Source organism: Myotis myotis, unplaced genomic scaffold (assembly GCF_014108235.1).
Source record: "Myotis myotis isolate mMyoMyo1 unplaced genomic scaffold, mMyoMyo1.p scaffold_m19_p_8, whole genome shotgun sequence".
In the NCBI taxonomy this organism is placed as follows: Eukaryota; Metazoa; Chordata; class Mammalia; order Chiroptera; family Vespertilionidae; genus Myotis; species Myotis myotis.
Window position 1 is genome coordinate 13769143 of NW_023416390.1, and position 24251 is coordinate 13793393.

The window sequence follows — 24251 nt, forward strand, 5'->3', positions numbered from 1 at the left end:
TTTCACTTGTTTACACTGTTTGTGAGTTTCACTTGTTTTTGTTCTTGCTCTTGCTGCACTTCCCTCAGCCCATTAGCTTCCCAGATAAGACCTAGGGAGCGTTATTAGGTGAAGCCTAATTATGCTTAAGAGGACTATGCCCTCTAAGCTGGGACTTGTTTGTGACTTTGCCAACAGGTCAGGCCGAGGTTTAACCCTATGGCGGCTCCCCACAGTATACATATGGTATTCTAGAAGATTCCAGCTTAGTTTATACTCACCTTATGTCCCCTACCAGGTTATAAGTTGCTTGAAGGTAATTCCTTAATCTTTTACTTATCCCCAATCAGACCAACCAAATGCCTTGTATACAGTAGGCATCCACTGGTGTTACTGAAGGGAACCATTGACATTTGATTGTATATATTTAGTTAAAGCAAGATTAACATCCAAGTTCATAAAGTTAATTAGTAAACATTGGGTGGATACATAAACCTCCAGAGAAATCTTAAATGTTTGTATTTTAGTGTTTTGTCGCTCTTTTGTCTCTAGCCACACCAGTGTTTCTTCTTTACATAGTTGCCATTACATTGTTTTTTAAAAATAATACTCTGAGACAGTGGGTTTTGAAATCCAAACATTTACTGTCTTGGTTAATGATTCATATTTACTACAAAGAGTGAGAACTGGGCCTTGCCTTCATTCTGCACCTACCTTGCTAATTCATACAAAGAGTTTGGTGATGGTTGTGAGAGAGTACCAGAATTACTGGTGAACATCAGAATGCTAACTCTAAGAAAGGTTAATTAATACTAGCTCCTAACATTGGATTTCAATTTGCAGTTTCAGCCAAGAGGATATGAATGTCGGGATGCTGTGAATGGGTGTGATATTACCGAGTACTGTACTGGGGACTCGGGCCAGGTATGGCAAACTGAGGTTTAGGTAATACATTTTACGTGTAAATGCACATTTTAAAGCTTTCCCTTTGGATTACATGTGTGAATATGCTTTGGCCCCTTTGTTTTTTGTTTTGTTTTCTAGTAGTTTTCCAGCCTGCCTTTATTTTAGGAATCTCTTTTTCTTCCAAGTTTCCTTTTCATAATTAGTTCCCTTTATATGGTTTATACCCAACTAATTGATTCTTCTTTCTTGGTCCCCACATCGAAAACACTAATGAAGCACTAATGTACTGTTTACAAACATTTTTTAAGCCACAAAACCCCCTTTTTTTTAAGAAAAAAAACCACAAAATTTTGGATGGGAGCCCAAGATAGAAAGCAGGAAGCAAGCAGCACTGCTCTGGGTGAAACGGGACTGGGAGCAGGAGTCCTGCCCTCTCCGCTCTGTACCTGTCTGGTGGCGTGGCCGATGTGCTTTGGCGTGATCGTCTCACATTAAAATTATTATAACATATAATTAATGTTGACCTGTAGCATTCCTTCTTTATGTAATCTGTATGCGTTTAAACATTTATGTTATGTTATCCCAAGTCTTTATTTGTCATTCGTATGAACATTTTTTGAGCACCTACCATATGGCAAGCACCGCTGTAAAAGTTGGGATGTGAGAGGGGTCACAATGGACAAGGGCTTGCTCTTCTGGAGCTCACATTCTGCTCAGTGGAGAAAGGCAAGTGAGTGAACAAAAATACCAGCGGTGGTAAGAGCTAAGCATAAAATAAGGCGATGTGCAAAAGCCGAGGGAGTGGGGGTTTGAGGTGGAGTGGTCGGGTATATTTTCTTGGAGGGGTAGGCATTTAAGTAGAAACAGCTAAGAAGGAGCTTGGCAGAAAGCAGCAGGTACAGGAGCTTGGCTTCTTCAAGAAAAGGAAAAGAGAGGAGATGCGTGGGAACATTCAGAGAGGAAGCCAGGAATCAGGACAGGTAGGAACTTGGTAAGAACTCTAGATTTCACTGGACCTTCATATTCATTCTGACATCACTTAAAAGCATTTTCCCACACCATGACATATTTATTACATAAAAATCCTTTTTATGGTTGCATGAGAGCCTGTCATGTGTATTAGTTGATTTCTGTATCCAGTGGTGGATTTTTATAGATTTTTAGCAACTTTTTAGAATTAGAATTAATATGACAGTGAATACCTTTATGCATTTTTAAGACTGTTCTCTTGTTGGGAGTTAGCTAATTAGGGTAAGTTTCTAGGAGTAGAGTTACCTATTGCCAGGTTTTGTGCTATCCAAGGAGCTACCAATAAATAGAGTACAGATGGAGGCCAGGATATAATTTTTGTTATTGAAAATGGCCAAGATAAAAGTCATAGCTTAGTGTGAGGCTAAATGGGCCTCTTTATAGATCCCAGGTTCAGGCTGTAGAACAGGTAATTGAGAAAATTGGGTCTGGAGTGGCCTCTCCCTGCAGAGCCTGGCCTTGCCTTACATGTCATGTAGAGAGAGTATGATTTATGTGAGTAGGCAAGAGAGAATGGCAGAACTGAGCCAGAATGCCCAATTATTCCTCTCTAGTTTATCAACCAGTCAACCACTTTACCTGCTGGGGAAGAAGTGAATAAAGAGCAGAGAGTGGCTGGAGTTACACTGAATTTCCTTCACTGAAAGGACTAGAGGAGAGGGAAACAAAGGTTCCTAATTGATCTCTTTGAAAGTTCTCGATATCTATCATGAGACTCCATCCAAATGGACCCTTGTAAGGATACGGTACACTTGAAATGTGTTCAGGCTGTTCTTTTATGATTTTTCTGTGCATCTCTTTTTCCCCCCTTGTATATTTTTGTTGATTTCAGAGAGGAAGGGAGAGGGACAGAGAGATAGGAACGTCAATGCTGAGAGAGAAACATTGATTGGCTGCCTCCTGCACGCCCCACACTGGCGATCGAGCCCAAAACCCAGGCTCTATGCTCTGACCTGGAATTGAGCCATGACCTCCTGGTTCATAAGTCAATGCTCAACCACTGAGCTGGACTGGCCGGGCTGTATCTCTTTCTTATATTTAAAATTGTAAATCGGATTCTTTGTAATTTTCTTATAATATAGTGGCAAAGTATAAGAATTGTAGACTCTATGTTTCATGGCAAGTGTACTGACATTCATGAATTACTGTTCCACTGTGTTATATTTTTAGTTTTATAGGGTAATACTATTTTTATACCCATCATATATTGTTTTGGGTCTGTATTATATTGTATTTAGCTCTTTTAGAAGTATGTTTTTTTCCATTTCAACTTTAAATTCCTGAATTGCCATAGAATTTACCAGAAATAAGGCTTTTATAATAAGGGTTCTGTGGTCAACTGAATATTTTGTCTAAATTTTTTAAAATGTTCTTTTTAATCTCATTTATCTAAGGTAAAAACTGTACTGTTAATTTCTCAGTGGCATATTAGAATAACATGTTCTATTACTAGTAATTTCTTTATATGACCAGAATGAACCTGAAATAGATTACTGGCGGAAAAAGAGTTAAATGCCTTCAAATTCTTTGGCTTTGTAAGAGGCAGAAAACTTTGAATTTAATTGATATTAATAATGATTAAGAAATGGTGACCTCTGAGAATTTCTGCATCTCTGCAAATCAGTATTGTTGGCAACATTATGACTTTATCTCTTTTATCTCATAGTATGTTTTTGCTTAATTTTGATATTAGCATTAACTGATGCCTTTGAGCTACTTTTATTTATATTTATTTATTGAGTTTAGAGAGAGAGAGAGGGGAAGAGAAAGAGAGAGAGACTGATTTGTTATTCCACGTATGCATTCATTGGTTGATTCTTGTATGTGCCCGACTGGGGATCAAATCCGCAACCTTGGTGTATCAGAATGACGCTCCAACCAACTGAGCACCCAGCCAAGGCCTGAGCTGCCTTCTAAGTTCACAATTTATAACAGAATAAACAATACTGAGAGAACTCCTTGGCAAACAATACTGGATGAGATGACAAAGATGTTTTAGGAAGATGTGGGAAATGTGTTTTTGTTAGCACCATGAAGTAGGTCATCCAAATGGGTAGTAGAACACAATTTAAAATAAGCCCATTTAACTGCTACTGCGCTGTTGACGTCTGCCTCAAGTGGACCCTCTTGTACAGCATAACGGTTGGGGCTGGCACGGCCTTTAGAGACCAGAGCTGTACCAAAGGCGTATTACTGCATGGGCAGCATAAAGTATACAGATTTATGGTTCTTCTGCTTTAAATGTCTCCAGAGACCATAAAACATTCCATAATTTCCCTTGTTAAACGTTTCAACAATAAGCAACTGGCTTTTATTAGCTTAAACTGAACATAAATTGATTGGAAATCTTCTTGCATGTAGCTATGACAGCTTATAATTAGGTGAAGTAAAGCGTTTTTTTTTTTCATTAGTAAAGAATTCTGTGAGTTCTTTCCTATTGAAACATCACAAATATGACAAATTAATTTTAGACCCCGATGTGCCTATTATGGTAGCGGCATTTCTTTTTCATTTTTGCTCAGTGTGGTTGTATTTGTCTTGAAGTAAGTGAATAATTAATGTTAGTTGATTAATACGATAATGACTGTGTTTTGAGTGGATTTGGATGAATGAAAGAGACCACAGGGATCTCTGTTTTTTGTGTAGTTGGCCCAGTATGCCAGGTTTGGGGGCTGGTAATTATATCCTTTGAATAGTCACCATCAGGTTGAATGAAAAGCTGTGGTGAATAAAAGCTAATATAAGAGTCAGATAATCTGTAGAAAGATGTAGAATCCAAGCACTTGATCTCAACGTGCTCCTTAATAAGTTACTGCTTCTTAGCAATTCTAAATTAGTTCTCTTAGCTTTCTGTAGTGAACTTGACAAACAGCTTGATATGTACAATCAAGCTGAATAGAATAACTTAATTGTATCTGTATGGCTGTTCATTTGTTTTCCCAGTCAGCCAATTGTGATTGAGCATCTACTCAATAATAATTGAGCCCAGTTTTGTTCTAGGCACCAGGGAGGCAGCAGGGAACAAAACACAAAATCCGTGTCTTCATGGAGCTCTCATTAGGATAGGACAATAGACATACAAATAAGTAAAATACATTAAGTCCTCACCTAACATCGTCGATAGGTTCTTGGAAACTGTGACTTTAAGTGTAAGGATGTCTAACAACCAAGTTTACCAGAGGCTAAATGATATGAACAAGAGCTAAGTTCCTATGGCCCTTTTCTTGTCACAGAAACATCAGCAGACTCTTTCCCTCTCCCCCCGTGGGAGTCTGTACTTGTTCTTCAATAAGTTTCCACCTTTGCTATAAAAAAAAAGAGAAAGAAACATCAGCAAACTTTTAAGGACCCCAAACACTTCTTATGTTAAACATTAAAATAAATGTGAGCTATACATATATTTAAGAAAGATGAACAAAAATAAGTCAGATCATTCTTTTCCAACCCACTTATTGCAGTTCAAGGTCATGGTTGCCCAGAGACTGTTCCAACCCTGGTCATGCAAAGTGGGAACTCTTCTGGGTGGGACACCCTCCCATTTGGGGCACACTCACACCCACCCACACTTACACCTGGACACATCGCTGGGATATGGGAAGAAACCCATGTGCACATCTTAGACAGGCCCATCACCCATGTGCACATCTTTGGGGTGTGGGGAGAAACTGGTGTCCCTGCAGAAAACTCATGCAGACACAGGCAGAACCTGCTAAGTCCACACAGACAGTGGCCCTGGCTGGGAATCAGTTTTTATTTTTCTTTCTCATTAATGTTATAACAAAACAACGTTATTCGGGGACCTGCTGTATATGAATAGTCAGTTGCTAATAAATATGATGGAGAAGAAAAACAAAACCAAAGAGGGAATGGGGAGCAGAGAATGCCAGCTTGGGAGGGGCTACAGTTCTGAAGAGCATGGTCAGGGAAGGCTTCTCTGAGATGCTGATACTTGAGCAAAGCCCTAAAGAAGATGAAAGAGCAAGACATGCAGAAATCGGGGGCAGGGGTGGGTGGTGGGCATGGGAAGGAAGAGCCAGGGCAAAGGCCACAGGGTGGCAGGATGCCCAGCACCTTCACGTGGTGTGAGATCAGTCATGGCAGAGAGTAGGAATGAGGTCAGGGAGACGATGGGGCCAGTGCAGCATAGGAGCAGATCGTGCTGAACTTGGAAAGCCATGAGTAAGTTGGAAAGCCACTGAGCAGAGAGGTGACACGGTCTGGTTCATGTTTTTTCAAGGGACACTCTGGTAGCTGTATAGGCTACAAGGTGAGGAGGGCGAGGAGGGGAATTGGTTGGAGACTGTTGCATAATCCAAGTGAGAGATGGTGAAGGGATGGACCAGGCGTTTTCCAGTGGAGATGGAGAAAAGTGGTCAGGCAGTAATGACATTTTAAAGGTAGGGCTATGGGGATTTTTTGATGGACTAGGAAAAGTGAAGTAGAGGATGCCTCCAATTATTTGAGGCCTGAATAATTGAAAGAGTGTGACTGTCCTTTACTGAGGAGGTGACAGACACCGAGGGAGGTCTTGGTGCATACTGCTGTGTTTCTTACTCACTTGCCACACCTGTGTATTTTTTTTCCTTTTCCTTTTCATATTTGCTTTGAACACTGTGGTGGAGGCTTTGAATTGAATTTTTTTTTTTTTTTTATCTCTCTTACATGTGGTAAACACTTCAACTTAATGTATTCAGGGTAATTTGGGGTGAAAAATGAAGTGTACTTTAAAATAATTATTTGATAGATAGACCTGAAAAAAGAAATTTCCATCACATCAGGATTGTTCTAGTAACAGGGCTGTGGTTCGAGAGGTCAGAAATGTAATGGAGATTCGTCACTTACACTGAGCTGAAAGGCAGGATATTTTTTTTCTTTTTTAATAATGTGGCCTCGAGGTGAGCCTCGTGGGTGTCAGATATAGATTTGACATTTTTCACAGCGCTGAGCCAGTCTGTAAATTAGTTCCTGAATGTGTCCACTCCTACATCACAAGATGACTCATATCCTGTCATTGTCCATTTTAATCCCTTCTACTTTACACTCTGTAGGCAAGTGAATGTAAGTTATTATTCTAGTCTATTTCGTGGAAAACAGAGAAACAAAAAAACACCCACTGCGTGGACCTAATTTATTTATTTTTACCAATAATGGGAGAATTAATTTGGATAATCTACTTAAGGAGTTAGTCATATTTTTTTAAGCTTTTCCAATTATATGTTCACCATGCTTGATTTTTTTTGATGTTTTTACATATTGTGCACATAACCTGAAAGAACTTAACATGATGAGCATTAACTAAAAAGATTATATTTTTTAGTGCCCACCAAATCTTCATAAACAAGATGGATATGCATGCAATCAAAATCAGGTATGCTGGGATATACATTTTAAGTGTTAAATTTAAAAAGATTAGTTTGTTTTGTTGTTTTTTAAAATAAATACAAGTTTGAAAGGAAATTACAACTCAAACAATAATAGATTATTATAGTGGTCCTCTGATCCGGAGTTGCTTTGTGTCGTACCAAATACTAACTGTATTATATTTAACTCTGATGACAAATTGTCGAGATTAAGGGCAAGAATTAGGAATCCAATTTATTGAGTTGTGACTATCTTCAATACCAGTGTGTTTATTTTGGAAAAAATATGGCAATCTGTTATAACGTGCCCCCCCCCCCCCCCCCCGCGCCAAAGCCATGTTTTAACCTAACTATTCACAAACAAAAGAAGCTAAAAATCATCTTGGTATCACCCAAAGAAATTTAGCAATTGCTGTTTACCATAAAGTTTTATATTTTAGATGATTAGATTTAAAGAGCTGTACTATGAGGTCTGTTCTTAGTTTTAGATTTTAGCTGTCTGTTATTCTTCTGCTTGTCTGAAGATGTGTGTGCTTCTCATTTTCATTGTGAAAATTTGGGGGGAAACAGACCTGGCTCCGTGTGCCTCATAAGGTGTGTGTTCTTGTCCTCAGGGTCGCTGCTACAGTGGGGAGTGCAAGACCCGGGACAACCAATGTCAGTACATCTGGGGAACAAGTAGGTTGCGTTTTCCTGTTGATGCTCACACACAGGTTTCTCTTCACATTGTCCTTCTCTGCCTGCCTTGCTGAGAGAGATGTGTAGCTTGGAGTGAGGTTTTAAAGAAATCTAGAAAAGGGTGAAATAAAGAGAACTGTGAATCTTAGTCACAGAACCACAGGAACGTCTGCTGCAGTTGGGGGCTTGTCATGAGAGCCCGAAAGCGCCATTCAGTGCTGGTGGCGGTAAGAGAAGGGACAGTATATCCATGCAGAGATCGGGCTGAGTGCAGGGTCACGTCGTTACCCAGCCACTTGCATAACTTACTTTGTATCTTGGATTTAACATTTATCCCCCGCCAAACTTGGCCGTCTGTTCTTTTACCCCAGGAAAGTTCCAGCCCTTGTTTTTTAAATTCTGTAATTTTCTGTCCTTAGTGTGAACTGAAGAAATGCAGGTACTGCCCAAAGTGCAGACAGATAGAGATTCGGGTACATGGTCATGATTCTCGGCACGTTCCCTGCCTCTTAATTCACGTGATACCGTCCTGACATTTGCAGCGCCTCCCAGTGAACTTTGCGTAATGAGGGCCAGACCAGAGGAGAGAGAAAAGGGTCTGCTCTGCTGGCTCAGGCTGGTCACCCCCAAAGATACAGAAAGCACACAAAAGGGGGATAGAGGCCTTGCACAGTGCTTCCAGTGTTTGGCAAATATCATCTAGTTGGAAGATATACTTTTGGGGCTTCAGTTTTGACAGAGGAAAGGTAATAGAGGCATATTTCTTTAAAAAAAAAAAGGTTTAAATGTTAAAATCCGATTTTCAAGGTAAAATTTCAGTTGGCTAAGACTTTGTGGTATCTCCTAATATTAATATAAAGCAAGACTAAGTGCGTTTATATGTTTTCTATGTGTCACTTCACTAATTTCTGCTGATGATCGTTCCAACTTCCTCCCCTCAAACCTGCCAGCAAGAATTGGGAATACATTTGTTTCTCAAGTTAAAAGTAGCAGTGTATTGGAGCTGTCTTGCATTAGCTTGTGAGAGCCAACTGTTAAAATTTTAGGACTTTTAGAAGCCAGTTGACATCACACTGAGACCTTGAAATTAGCCATGTGTCACACCATGGAAATTTACATAATGGTATTTACACCATGGAAGCTGGTAAATGCTACAAATGAGAACTTTTTTTTATTTGTATTTTTTGGAATCAGTTGTCAAACGTTTACCAGCACACAACTGGTTATAGATAACAAAGAGAACTAAAATATTCTCTTGCTCATCTCCAAAAGAGGCTTCGGGGTCCGACAAGTTCTGCTATGAAAAGCTGAACACAGAAGGCACGGAGAAGGGAAACTGTGGGAAGGACGGAGACCGATGGATTCAGTGCAGCAAACAGTGAGTGGTCAGCTTTGGGGCGTGATGAGCGGGTGGAAAGGCCTGGTTCAAATGTGAAATGGCACAACATAAATGTCACTGATTTTTTATGTCAGTTATTTCAAATTTTAAAGTATGCATATAAAAATATGTTAGTTGGATGTGAGGGCGATCTGGCTGCGACATCTGTCACCCCATTGATCGCCAGGGTTGATTCGGCTGATCAGGCTGGCTAGGCGGGTGTCCCCCTCCTCCCTCACCGATCCATGTGCGTCGCTCCCGAAGCTGTGCCTTGCCCCCAGAAGAGAGGACCGGTCTTTGGTCAAGGGTATACGAGTAGCTGCGCTCCCCTGCTAGAACCTCCAAATAAGCTCTTAAAAATATGTTAGTATATCTGTACTGGTGCAGCCACTATGGAAGACAGTATGGAGTTTCCTCAAAAAACTAAAATTGGAACTCCCATTTGACCCCATGATCCCACTTCTAGGAATATATCCCAAGAAACCAGAAACACCAATCAGAAAGGATATATGCACCCCTATGTTCATAGCAGCACAATTCACCACAGCTAAGATCTGGAAACAGCCTAAGTGCCCATCAGTAGATGAATGGATTAGAAAACTGTGGTACATCTACACGATGGAATACTATGCTGCTGTAAAAAAGAAGGAACTCTTACCATTTGCAATGGCATGGATGGAACTGGAGAGCATTATGCTAAGTGAAATAAGCCAATGAAGGAAAAATACCACATGATCTCACTCATTCATGGATAATAAAGACCATTATAAGCTTATGAACAAAAATAGATACAGAGGCAGAGCTGCCTCAAACAGACTGTCAAACTGCAGTGGGAAGGCCGGGGAGGGTAGGGGGGCAATAGGTGGGGGGTAAGAGATCAACCGAAGGACTTACATGCATGCATATAAGCATAACCAATGGACATAAGACACTGGGGGTAGGGGAGGCCAGGGGATTGTCAAGGGCGGGGGGGAAAGGGAGACATATGTAATAACCTTTGTAATACTTTAAGCAATAAAAAAAATACTTTAAGCAAAAACAATATATATATATATAAAAAACATGTTAGTATATCTGGAAGCAAATGGCTACGGACTAACCTTTCTATGCACAGACTCACATTATTTCTGTAAAATTCAGAATATTTCTCATAGACTTTATTTTACCTGATGCTTGTTTTGAAGAGATATGTTGCCAATGGATAACTAATTAATATTAGTATATACAGAGTTCTATAAGCAACATATGTAGGCCTTATATATTGTTGCTGGTCATTTCATGAGTACAGTACCATTTGATTTAATTAAAGATCTAATGCCTGTATCAGAGATTTTTAAAAAATATTTTTATTGATTTCAGAGAGGAAGGGAGAGGGAGAGAGAAATAGAAACATCAATGATGAGAGAGAATCATGAATTGGCTGCCTCCTGCACGCCCCCTACTGGGGATTGAGCCCGCAACCCACGCATGTGCCCTTGACTGGAATCAAACCTGGGACCTTTCAGTCCACAGGCCAATGCTCTGTCCACTGAGCCAAACTGGTCAGGGCTGTATCAGAGATTTTTATTCCCTTCTGAAAAGCATCTATTCACTGCATACTGGAGGCTTCTTTATGAGGAAATGAGATATTTTCAGAGCCCATCAGTGATATTTTCCTCTTGATTAGTTGAGGAAAGTTAATATTATGATTTAATGATTTACTCAATGACATGGATCTATGGGACCTTTAGGTTATAGGCCAAAGATCCTCTGTTTTCCTTCCATAACAATGAGGATTCTTCCCCCAATTTTGAAGCAGAGCAAGGATTTAATGGAAGTTTTTATTTCTCTAGTTAATGGTTTCTATGTGGAACTTTACGAAATTTTGCAGTTCCATCTAGTTTTTGGTGATGGATCAGGCTTTACAAGACAACAAGTCTTTGACGATAATTTCTTAAAAATTAACCCAAGATATAGGATGGAGCTTCCCACTGGATGTCTCACGAGTAGGGTACAGATAATGTACAGTGTTCAGCCCTTGAGGTGCCAGGGAGTAGGAGGAAGTGGGGCCCAAAGTTGTCAAAGTCCACGGGGTGGGAAACCTCTAGATTAGATCAGGTTCATTCATTAACTCAATGTCCTAGACAGATCTGATCATTTCTCTGTCTTCAAAAAGTTTTAGAGGTATTGGATTAGATCATTGTAAAATACAGCTTTTGAATATCTGGTAACAGAATATCCAACCACCACTGAGTTAAAGAAAAGCAGTGTTTTCTGAAATTTTTAACAATTGTGAAATATAACAGATAAACAGGAAAGTGAATAATACACAAATATACATTCAAATAATTAGGGAGTGACCTCCCATGTAACCTCTACCTGGATCAAGATATAGAACATTGAAGCATCCCAGAAAATTATTTTCCCTTCATTTTGACTTTATGGCAGTCTCTTTTTTTTTTTTTGCTTTTCTTTAGAGTTTTACTTCCTAACTTTTCATCCTTAAGGATATATTTTACCAAAAGTTTTGGTAAAATATATTTTATAGAAAAGGAATCATAATTTCTGTGTTATTTTGTATTTGGCTTAAGTTCATTTTTTGTTCCATTTGTTTGACTTTCATTCATATTCATAGTAATATACCATAGTTTATTCCTACATTCAACATTAATGGACATTTAGATGTTTCCATGCTTTGGCTATTAGGAACCATGCTGCTGGGAACATTCTTTACAGGTAACTTGGTGCACATTTGGACACATTGATCTAAGTCCTGTACCTAGAACAAAACTACAAAATCATGGGATGTATATTTTCAGTGCCACCAAGTGGTGTCACACTATTTTCTTTTTCAGTGGTTGTACTAGTAAACCCTACCAGCAGTGAGAATTTGTAACAACATTCTCACCAATGCTTGGTGTTACAGGCTTTCTACTTTTATCTATTCTGGTGGGTGTGAACTGCTATATGGTTGTGGTTTTAATTTGCATTTCCCTGATTACAGATGGAATTTAGTACATTTTCATGCATGTTTTAGACAATGGACTTCCTTTTTGTGTGTGTGTGTAATGCTGCTTCTTAGTCCCCTTTTTTTTAAAAAAGAAATGTATTGTTTACTTAAATAGGCTGCAGGTAGATGCCATCATGGTGGGTGAGTCACTTAATAATGTCACTAAGGACCCAGATGACTCTGCCCCTCTGCTCTGTAATCCGTTGCATGTTGTGTTTAGATCCTTATGCTTGTGAACTTAATAACTGCAAGTTAGATGTAAAGGCTCTGCATTCAAAGGCAGGAAGCAGGGGTAGGAACAAGGATCCCCCTGTCAGGTAATAACCTTGTATCCAGAAAGCAAATTTTCTCAGCAGCTACCTAGCCCGCTTTTTCTCACTTCTCGACACCCAGGGGCCACTTTTAGCTCTGGGAGGAAAAGAAGGAGGATGGCTAGGAAAGAGGTACAGGAAGTGGAAGTGCCTGGCTAGCTTAGATGCCAGTCATGACTTCTTTCAGGGCTGAGCACTTTGCTTCCCCCAAACAAATTTGTGATCTGCTAGTTAAAAAGGAGGGGCGTCATAGGCAACCAACAATAACTGATTGAGTGTTTTTGTTTAGAAAGAAAGATAATTGTTGTGCCCAGATTTCAAGATTCCCAAGAACCCACAGGGAGCCAGCGAGTCCGATGCAAAAGCAAAGAGTCCCTCATTTCGAACTAGTTCGGCTCCCCGACCACACTCACCGATGCAACGGTAGCCCAGTGGCCGAGAGAGAGCGAGGCCTGATGGGATTGTGGGTTTTATAGTAAGGGCAGGGGAGGGGACTGTGGGCCCTGCCGATTGGCCAGGCGCGAGCCGGGTCTTGTTACACAGGATGTGGTCATCTCTATGGCGCGCATGTCCCTTGATTGTCATTAGTTAGTTTAAAGAAATCCTGGGCGTGGCCAGCAGGGGCCTGGGCTTCCGGGAAGAAGGCACTCTCCTGAGCACATGGCGGCCGCCCCAAAAATGGAGGACCCAGGGCAAGATGGAGGGCGCAGTCCTAGCACCCCCCCCCCCCCCCCCCCCCCCGGGGCGAGCTGAGCCCGGGCTCCAGGGGCCAGTCCGGTTGCCGGGGGTCCAGCAGATCGACCAGTTCCAGCCCAGACAGGAAGTCCACATCCTCTGTCATGTTCCCGGGGCCGCCGGTGGTCGCCTCCTCCTCCATCTCCTCGGGCGAGGGCACACGCCCCGCCGCCGCCGCTGCTGTCGCGTGGGTCCAGTCCGGGGGCGGCGGGCGGGTGGCGGCCTGCGCCGGGCTCCCGCCGTGGGCTGGGGAGTCGGTGCCCGAGGCCGCCAGCAGCGTGGTCAGGCTGTGCCTCATGGGACCCGGCGGCCGGCCCACGTAGGCCCCGCGACGACTCGCCCTTTCACTAATATTTTCATATTTCAAATACATATGGACTGAGTAGTTTTGATTATTTTGAGCATTATTTCTCTTGTCTTATTCTGTCTTTTTTAAAATTTTTTAACCTGTTTAGTGATGTGTTCTGTGGATTTTTACTCTGTACCAACCTTACCCGAGCTCCACGTATTGGTCAACTTCAGGGAGAGATCATCCCAACTTCCTTTTATCATCAAGGCCGGGTGATTGACTGCAGGTAACATATTAAATATTGGAAAAACCTAAAGAAACCTGAGAATTACAAATTTAGAAACATCAAGTGAAGTTTTTCTATTTCTTACAAGAGGAATGTTGAGATTTTTATTATCACCTTTCATGTTAAGAGTCATTTAAAAACAAAGTTGTATCTAGATTTGCAAATTACATTTGTTCAAAAATTGTACCAGTTATTAGTAGGAGACATTCTTTGTAATTATAATCTGAAGAGTAGAATTATGTTATCTATTTTGACCCACGATTAAAGCTTTAAGCATTTAAGCATTGGAATATGTCACTATTTGAAACACTGTGTGTGTTTTATTTTTTATGACCAAAACAAGTTTAAGCTTTACTTCATTCAGATGTGTCTGATTTAGAAGATGGTTTAATAAGTACTTAATCACTTATAGAAAATATTTATTAAAATATTATTTATAGCTAGAGACAAATGTTTTCTATCCAATTACCTATGAGCACAAGACACAGAAAATATGAGAATTATTTTTAAAGCCAGGGAGTCATATTATATTCCAAATAATCCTTGTCCCTTCAGAGTAGTCATAATTCTAAGTTGCTGTGCTCTCATTCAAATGGTACTGAAAAAGTTGCTTAAAACACTTTTGGGATCCCCCCTACAGAATTGCCCTCAGCATCTGCAAACTTTTATCCTTGGTATCCCCAGAGGGGCAAACCTTCATCTTATGTGAGTGAATATAAGATCAGGAAACACCCCAAAATTTTTTTGAAAAATTTTAATAAATAGATGGGTAACCAAATTGCATAATGCTGTCTTGATCAAATGATGGCTGTTTTTCTGTCTTTTAAATGGCTCGGAAGGCAATTCTAACAGGGTCTTAGACAGCAAGATCCTTCCTGGCATAAGTTTGTTGTCTTCAACTATAGTTTGATGCACACAAGCTTCCTTTGACTCTGTAAGTTTTCACATGTCTCTAGATATAACAGCCTTGTTAAATTATATTGTTATATTCTAAGTTGTTATATTTGTAAACATTTCAGCAAGGTACTCTGTTAGTAATTATAGCATTGACTATTATTCAAATTCAACTTGTTTCTAACTTTAAAATTTTATGAGTCAGTATCAGTAGAGAGGAACCAGTTTACTTTTTCAATCATGAACAATCCAATCCTCTAAAGTAATAATAATTTCCAAAATGTTTTTCATTTTGCTATTTTTTGCTCAACTTCTGCCTTTTTGTACTGTGACGCATCTGAAAGCCTTGGAGACCTAATGATAAGATTACCTCTCTTATTCACTCCCCTTGTCTCAATGTTGGTCTTGAAAACAAGTGAAGGTTTCGAATACACTTGACATATTTTTCCCTGTGACCTGTGGTATAATAGTGATAAGGAAAGGTAGCTTTCTTTATCATGCTCTTTTATTAAGGAGAGGTGGGGAAAGGAGGAAAGGAAAAGGGGAGAAATGCTAGGAGAAATCCATGTCCAATCACAGCCTCTTCAGCGTCATAAAGAGCAATAGCCTTGTGTGGTGCTAATGACGGTATGAATATCTTTCTCCTCCTAGTGGTGCTCATGTGGTTTTAGATGATGACACAGATGTGGGCTACGTGGAAGATGGAACTCCATGTGGCCCATCGATGATGTGCTTAGATCGGAAGTGCCTACAGATTCAGGCCCTGAATATGAGCAGCTGCCCACTCGATTCCAAGGGTAAAGTCTGCTCAGGCCATGGGGTAAGTAGGCATCAGTGTTCCAGCTCAAACTTTCATGATCTGGCATCCTTAAAGTTCACAGTGGTTATGTTTCCAGTGCAGCCACTCTCCCTCTGAGGCTGTTGCCAATATCTATGCATTGACTATGATTCTTTTCTTTTTCTTTTTTTGAAAAATACTGTAGTTTTTTATTGATTTCAGGGAGAGGAGGGAAGTGGGATAGAGAGATAGAAACATCAGTGAGAGAGAAACTTCATCAGTCGGCTACCACTGGCATGTCCCCTACTGTGGAATGAGCCTGACTGGGAATCGAACTGTGACCTTCTGGTTCATGGGTCAGTGCTCACCCACTGAGCCACACCAGCTGGGCTATGATTATTTTCTTAGTGCACTTGTCTGCTAACAGTAACACCGTATGCATTGATATGGTGTATTTTATTGTTTCTTTTATCACTGGCTATTTTTATTCACCACATTCTCTAGATATAGTTTAACGGCTAAGGAGCCAGATGAAAATGGATAAGATTTTCTGTAAAGACCCAATGTGATTACTTTGTGATTACCATTTGAAATAAGTTAAACCTTTTCAGTAAGTCCCTTCCAGCTACTCAGCATGCATGCTGGCTGTCTATGTATGCCAGGTCATACCAGACTAAAGGTTGGATCACTGGTTCACTGATATAATTCACAGGTTTACAGTTCTGTGGTTATGTTTGCATCATTGCCAGTCAGAGAGCAGATGCTCCCTCTGCCTGCATATATCTTTAATTCTGTGGACAAAGTGTTTGGGCAGACACACCTGGCAAACCTAAGCTGAATATCTAAAACGAATCTTAATAATTATTTAAATTTGGCTTAGTAAAAGAAAAGTATTTCAAAATTTATGCAGACCTCAGAAATGGATAAAAGAAACATGAAGGAACTGAGAGCAATAATATAAAAGGAAGATGCTGGAGTGAAGGTAAAAAGAATCCAAAATATAGGAGCCAAGCAGGTGATGTAGAATCAAACACGATAGAAAGGCCTAAGAAGCATATGCCCAACAATCATGTATCGTTTCAGGTTTGCTTGAACCATAGGCTCACAAAGGAGGCTGTATAGCCTAGTGATCAAGAACATGGATTTGGAGGCGAGAAGGAATCCTGGGTTTGAATCCTGGCTCTGCTTCTTACCCTCCCAGTGACTTTGGGCAAGTCACTTAACCTCTCTCATTTGCCAGGGTGCTAGTGTGAATATAAATGAGATGCTATACATAAAACACTCAGCTTAGGTACCTGGCACCTAGTAAATGAATAAAAGCACTGCACAGACCTTTCATTATTCAGTTACTGCTTTGTAAGCATTATGAAACTTAATGCATTAAAAGGGCCCTTGACTCTCTACTCTCCTTCCCACTTTTTCATCTTGTTAAAAAAAGGTCAAATCCAATCTTGTTCATCATAATCACAGTGTTATAACATTTCAGAAGATTAAAAAGCTTCTTACACTAATAGGCTTAAGTTTGATTTGATCACCTCTAATAATCTGTCTCTGACTGTATTTCACAGGCAGATAAGGGCTTAAACTACTCTGCCTCTAGTTTGCAGATGGTTATTTATTTCATCTAAATGACAAGTCCCTTCCAGCATGCTGCTTGGTCCGCAGGGGATGAGAGAGGAGACAGTCACTTTCAGAGTGTCTTAGCCTGGCCGACAGAGAGAAGATGGTGGGCAGGCAGGGAAGGTGGGAGGGGTGCTGATTTGGCCGGGAAAGTGCCACCAAATGATTTTGGTGTTGAATGTGGTGAGGTCCTGCAATGCACTGGTGATTTATGTCTCATGGTCTTTATCTCTGGCTGTGTCTCTTGAGCCCAGTATCTGTTAATTCCTTGAGTTAAGCATACATGTTTCTAAAATATGGTTCTAGAAACAACTACTTATGAAATAAGCTACATTGTCAGACATTTGTGTACTTAACAATATCAACATGAATAATTAACATTTAATTACAATTATTTTTCTTTTTTTTTTCTTTTTTTGGTAATTCACTGACAAACTACCATTCAACTATTTGACCCATGCATGATTTCCCTTTATCTAATACCTAAAACTGTGGGAGACTTTTAAAAAAATTCCAAATGGCTTTTAAAGTGTCTGCCTGGCCTATGTCTCTTTTACAGTTATCACCAGTATATGCTGCAGCGCGCAGTGAAAATGGCCCATCTCTGTTCTTTGTTCTTCACAGGTGTGTAGTAATGAAGCCACCTGCATCTGTGATTTCACCTGGGCGGGAACAGACTGCAGTATCCGGGATCCAGTGAGGAACCTTCATCCCTCCAAGGATGAAGGACCCAAGGGTTTGTGTGATTTCAGTTTCAATTCCCAGCACACTGAATTCATTGGCATTCATCATATGGAGCCAACAGAACAACTTAATAGATTTGAAAGGAGACCCATAAGAATATCTCTTTAGCCTGTAAAATGTATAGCTCATCTTACTGCAGAATTAAGGACTCTAGTATATCACATTGGAAAAAATATTTGAGTTATCCCTTAGTCTAGAATTGAGATTAGGAAGAAGTAAATATACCAATTTCTTTTCTTTAAACCTCATTCTTTTTTTTTCTTCATAATCACAAAAATTAATCATTTTATAGTTTGGCTAAGCTATGTCAGTTTTCTAACTTAGAAATCTTTTTGGATGAGACTCCGGTCATTCCTCAGTCCTTGAAAAGTGAAATACATGGAAGTTTTCGTCTTCCATGCCGTGTTTTAAGTACACTTTTGATTTAGGAAGAAGTTGGAATTTTTCATGGAACTTAAATTCTTCAAAGAGAACATGAACAATCTGTACCTTTGTTTTAATCAGCCATTACAAGGAGAGAAATTAGAATTTTAGAGTTAGAAGGAGAGACTGAGTGACCAACTAACTACACCACCCTCATTTTGCGGATGAGAGCACCCAGGCCCTGAGGTCAGGAGACATGCTATACTTACCCCAGCCACCAGAGGCAGCGCTGGGACCAGGACCTAGGTGCCCAATATCGGGCCCATTCCTTTCTGTTACGTAATGTTATGATGTGGTCTGTGTCATCCTGAATATGCTAATCACTTTCCCATTATTCTCCCTGTTCCCAACCCGTATGATTTTCAAAGACCAAGAAAAGTCACAGTTGCAATAGGCTTACGGTAGCACTTACAGCACTGTACGTACCTGAGAAACTAAGGAGCCACTAGAATGAATGGTGTATCCCAATGACATTGTACATCAGGTTCTTTCTCATGGTACTGCTAACAGAGTCTTACAAATAACGATCATGCCTTTTTCCTGCAGGTAGGAAAAACACATATAGAAATAGTGTCATTTTGATCTGCTTAGTTTGGGATAAAAGCTCATTCAGAGTCTCTGAATGTCATTATTGCTCACATGGGGAAAATACAACTTCAAAAGCATATGAAGCTCTATAGCCCTCAATTCCTGAAGAGATTTAGGCTGATTCAAGTACACGCTTAACGTTCAGTAATAGTGGGTGTATTAAAATACTTTTCATACATTTGCTTAATATGCCCATGATATTAAAATGCAATAATCATAATCACACCCTCACAGTCTATTTCTGTTCATCTTCTATTACTAAGAAGGAGCCAATTCCACTTTTACATCCAGTCTTTTGTTACTTGGAAACTTAAACAAAAAAATTCTTGGATCCACCTTCAGAAGTTAGATGTAGAGAAGACTTAGACTCTGACAAGAGATGCAGAGGTTCCTTTTTTCCAGGTTTTCTCTCCATAGCATCCTTGTGACTCTCTTAAAGATCTAGCTGCTCTTCCTCCAGGAAAGTATAAAATAAACCTGCCTGCGCAGAGGAGCAGGGTTCAGTTGCCTTAGGCTCTGCCTTTTTCATTAGATAGCGTAAGGGATTATTAACTGCCTGACTCTACTCATTCCTGCATCCGCCCAGACCTAGAAAGCTGAATTGGAGGCATAAAGTGAACAGTTCCATTCTAGAGAAGAAGATACTCACAGCAGTATTTGTTTTGTTTCTTCGTATTTAATGAGGTGCTATTCTACATTATCTTTAAAGACAACCTTTTTGATCATTCAAATAATACATGTTTATTGTAAAAAATTTTGAAAATATAGAAAAGATTTAAAAAAAGTAAAAATCACTCTTCATTCCACAACTCAGAGGTGATCAACAGAACATTCTGGCATATTTTGTTCCTGTTGTATTCCCACCCCCCCATTCTTAATGAAGTCAGTGGAGTCATTAGAGTAAGGGTAACATAACCATGGGTTCTAAAATTGTTAAAATTCTTGTGATCTCTAGTAATCTTCATTAAACTGAAAAAAAAAAGCCAGTAATTGATATATATGAAGAACAGTTATTATTAGATTTCCAGAAAAGTCAAACAATAATAGTACACTAAAAATAGCTTTATCTTTATATCTTTTTCAGCCTCTATAGAAAAATCAGCTGATATACTAGTAAAATGGGGGAATAACAGAAATCAAAACTGTAACACTTTGTTGTAGGCTTTATGATTTTATTTTTGATATTCTGGTTCAGAGAAGATGATGAGAGAGAAACTATATATTTATATTTTTATCCAGATAGCAAATATTTATTGAGTGTCAACGATTTAAAAGACAAGCACATCCTTGGCCCATAGTAGGCACTCAATAAATGTTACATCCCTTCCTTTTGGGAATATGTAAAATAAATGAAATGCTGCATAGCAGCGCTGATTTCCAGTTTAGCAGTACCCATGTGTTATATTGCCTTGAGAAAGAGTAATGGGTAATGAACTCAAGATCTGTTAAAATAGTACTTTATTTTTAAAAAAAAAAAAAATTCTATATAAGAGTTTATTTTAGCCAAACTGATGACAATTGCCAGGAAGCAAGATCTCTAATGCTTCCTCCAATCATTACTTTCTTAGCTGTGGGTTCAGCAGCTGTGTGAGGAGCTAAGGGTTTTTCTCCATAGCTGAATGCTGAATATTCTTTCTCAAGATTGAATTGGTTTGACTGGCACTTGCTTTACTGAACCTTGTGTTTGGGTCCTCTCCAATGCTTGCCATATACAGCGAGCAGCACCCACAATAATCAGGCCAGTCATATCAATTAGATGAAGGATTTTCTGTATAGATACAGTTGTGTAGACAGAATTAAAAAAAATACTTAGTTTTATCTAATTCCATTGTACTTGTTGTGGAGGGAAGAAAAAATCAAGAAGCAAATTGAAACTATTGCCTTTTTTATTAAAAAAAAAATCATGAACACTGGCATAAAAGAGTTGTACCCAACTACAGCCCTTTGGATCAAGACCAAATTAGTAAAAATATAGGTGAACTCTGTGATGGTTTCTATTGAATGGAGGCTGTCAGAAAGGAACCAATGTGTTTTGGATATTTCTTTCATTTTAATTACAAATTCCTGGAAGAATTAAAAACTCAACCTCTCCATCTGGGTAGGAACTAAAAACACATAAAAGTATTGCCATTGCAGTCACTCTGCACCAACTAACATTGTCCACTTTCACCCACTGATAAAGAATGCTAAATAATTTGTTCCAACTTCTCAAATAAAAGATATTAAAAGGGAAGAGATAGGCTCTCAAAACAAAAGCAATGTGAACAATCATTTTTAAAAAAGATTTTCCATTACATATCACTTTATTGTTGTTATTATTTTTGCATTGCTATTTATTTTACATACAAAGATTCTTCTGGGAGCATGCCCATGCCTTTCCCTTAACCCTTTCCCCTTCTTCTTCCCACTTCCCATTCCCCCCCCCCAAAAAAAAGAAAAAAAACATTCTTCTGGGCCCTCTCTGCCAGCTTGTTTCCACTGAACTCACTGGAAGATATTATTCTAGTTTGTTCTGCTAGGGTAGCATACATTTGAACTGTGTTTAAGGGACCTAGGATTCCCACCTGCTGTGGGGAGAGCCAAGTCAAGTACCCATACTTTTTGTCGATTTGTAGGCATTTTTGCATGGTGCTGATTATGGAATACAATGGAACTTTTCTCATTGGCTGGTTTACATCACCATTATAGGAGGGAAGAGAGGACACTGGACCCTGTCACATATTTTCATTGACATGGTAGGACAGAGAGCCTTCCTGGGAGCTTTGTTCAGACCCTCCCATCATGACCATAGTCATCAAATCAGAGATAGAAAGGCATTGGTGGCAGTTTAGTGCAGACCCATTGTTTTACAGATGAGAAAACTAACTTCATTATCAGGGTTAATACAGAGTTAGGGGCAGAGCCAGGAATAAAATGTCGATGACCTGATCTTGAGCCCAGGCCATTTTCTGTTATTGCACACCGCCTCATTTAAAGCTGAGTATGTATTAACTTATTATGCTGGTTCTTATAGCACAGGAATAAGTAGAAAGGGTGAAACAATAACCAGGTAATGATTAAGCTTAGCTGACCCAGTACGTACTAGCATTTAGTATTTTGAAAACAACAATTTCTGTCTAAATAGGTTGAGGAGTATTAGTTAATGTTTACTTTACCTTTTGCATATGTCTTTTTAAAAGCTGAGTTTCTTTGTGAGTGTACAAATCTGTGATTTTATATGAGATGTTATAGTTATCATATATGATTATGCTCACGTATATTTATATCTCATTTAGGTATATTTTCCACTAACAATAGCCTCATCATTAACATAAGGGTTTACCAGTTTTAAAATTTTCAATAACTATGAGTTCATTTTGTTTAGGTTCAGAAAAATGCCATGATATTGTTATTGAAAGCTAAACTGACTGAATTAATATTCTTGTATAAAATAATTTATTTTTCATTCCTTTAGATATTTGTCCCTGTGTACCCCCAAATGAACTTATTTTTATTATTATTTCCTGGGAAAGAGTAAGGAGATCTGATTGTATGTCTGACATACTGAAATATGGAGCTAGGTAAAATATCTATTTGTCATGCCAATATGATACTCTAAGGTATAAAGAGTACATTTAGTATTTATTTTTAATCTTAAATTTAGGAAAATGATGAAGGAAGAACTTTGGTCCATAGAGTATAAAGATGGCTTTGATGCCTCCTGTCTTTTCGGTATTAAGGGATGTAGGATTATAGCACCTTTTGGCTCATTGGAATCATCTGAACTAAATAATGCACCTTTCTGTTTCAGAAACTCTCTAAAAGTAAGAAAAGAAAAACACCAACCACTCAGTTTTTAAAACACAATGTCAAAAATGTCTGAAGCATGCCCTGTCTGTGGAAGACTTCTGCATATCAAATAGAAATTCTTTAAAAAATGAGAAAGTTCATAGTTTTATTCTCGATACTATACACTTCTCAAAAATTCTACCTTTTAGCACATATGAGCCTAGATAGCAGGGGCCAAGACGAAAGTGATAATAATAAACCAACAAACAGAAATAAATAAGCAAAAATGAAAATATACTGCTAGGTAATAAACAGTTTCCACAATCAATCAAGTTACAGTGAAAGGTAAGTGTGTCAAAGAGTTAGGGAGCAAAGTTCAGTTCCTGATATGCTGATGGTGTTATTAGCTAGAATCTTGAAGAGTTCCATCTTCAGGTTTGGTGGGGTGAAGGTTGGTGCCCAGCATAGTTCCTGGGAGAAAAAGGCATGTAGTAGAGAAAGAATGAATGAGTGAGTGAATGAAATAGTTATATAAGAAGTAAATTAGTACAGAAGTAAAACCAGAGCATAGATCTCCAAAGGTCCAAGGAGTTTCCTGCCAATGAGATGGTAAGTTCTTTGTAGCTGTGCAGAAGTGCTGAGACCTAAGTTTGCAAGTATGGCCCCTGTCAAAATCTACCCACCTGTGAGCCACTCCATTCATTCATGTCAATTTGAAAATAGATTGAGAAACTACCAACTGAAGAGATAACCCTGCTAGTATCCTGATAAAGAATTAAATGGAATTTATATATTTTCAATATAGTAGAATTTAAAGTCACGGGAGGCAGAGAGAGCAAGGAGGGGAGAGGATACTTTTGAAAAAGCAATTTCCCCACTTTTATCTTGCTTTGGTGTTAAGGATACTTTTCAGTTAAGAATTTGGAAATGACTATTCTTGACCAGTGGAGGTTATACACTATATCTGTTTATTTTGGGTGAGTATTTGAAGCATCTGCAGAAATACCTTGTTCCTCTCGTGTTTCTAACACATGGTGAATTGCCTAATGCTCTTGATTCAGCAGTAACAAATCACATCCTTAGCAAATATAAAAGCCTTATTAACTAGTTATTTTTCATCATTCATAGTTACTATAATTTTAAAAATATTAACAAATTTTTACTCAGCATCACATTTCACAGGAGTGTGTGTTTCCTATAATTTAGCATGTGGCTTATGTAAAGATTGAAGAGCTAATAGAACTCTTGTGTATTTTGGCTCTGAGAGCCAATGCCTAAAACTTAAGCACTATATATATATATATATATATATATATATATATAGGCACTATATATATATATATATATATATATATATATATATATATATCCTAGTTAATACCCAATGTTAATTTAATATTCTGAAAGCAATGATTTTCTAAGGTCTTAAAAAAATGAGGCATTATAGCTTTTATCCCAGTATTTGCCTCTACAGTTTGGAAATCTGAGCTAGAATT

At 38.9% G+C, this 24251-nt stretch overlaps 1 protein-coding gene across 2 annotated transcripts in view; it reads left to right on the forward strand.

Annotated features, from left to right (window-relative positions):
• ADAM23 (ADAM metallopeptidase domain 23) overlaps positions 1-24251 on the forward strand; it is a 151162-nt gene that overhangs the window by 113456 nt on the left and 13455 nt on the right. For both annotated transcript variants that reach the window (XM_036320646.1, XM_036320645.1), the window contains exons 18-24: positions 823-903; positions 7232-7282; positions 7889-7952; positions 9225-9330; positions 13821-13940; positions 15486-15654; positions 17857-17968. In XM_036320646.1, coding sequence (XP_036176539.1) covers positions 823-903; positions 7232-7282; positions 7889-7952; positions 9225-9330; positions 13821-13940; positions 15486-15654; positions 17857-17968 — 703 coding nt within the window. The remainder of the gene's footprint in view (positions 1-822; positions 904-7231; positions 7283-7888; positions 7953-9224; positions 9331-13820; positions 13941-15485; positions 15655-17856; positions 17969-24251) is intronic.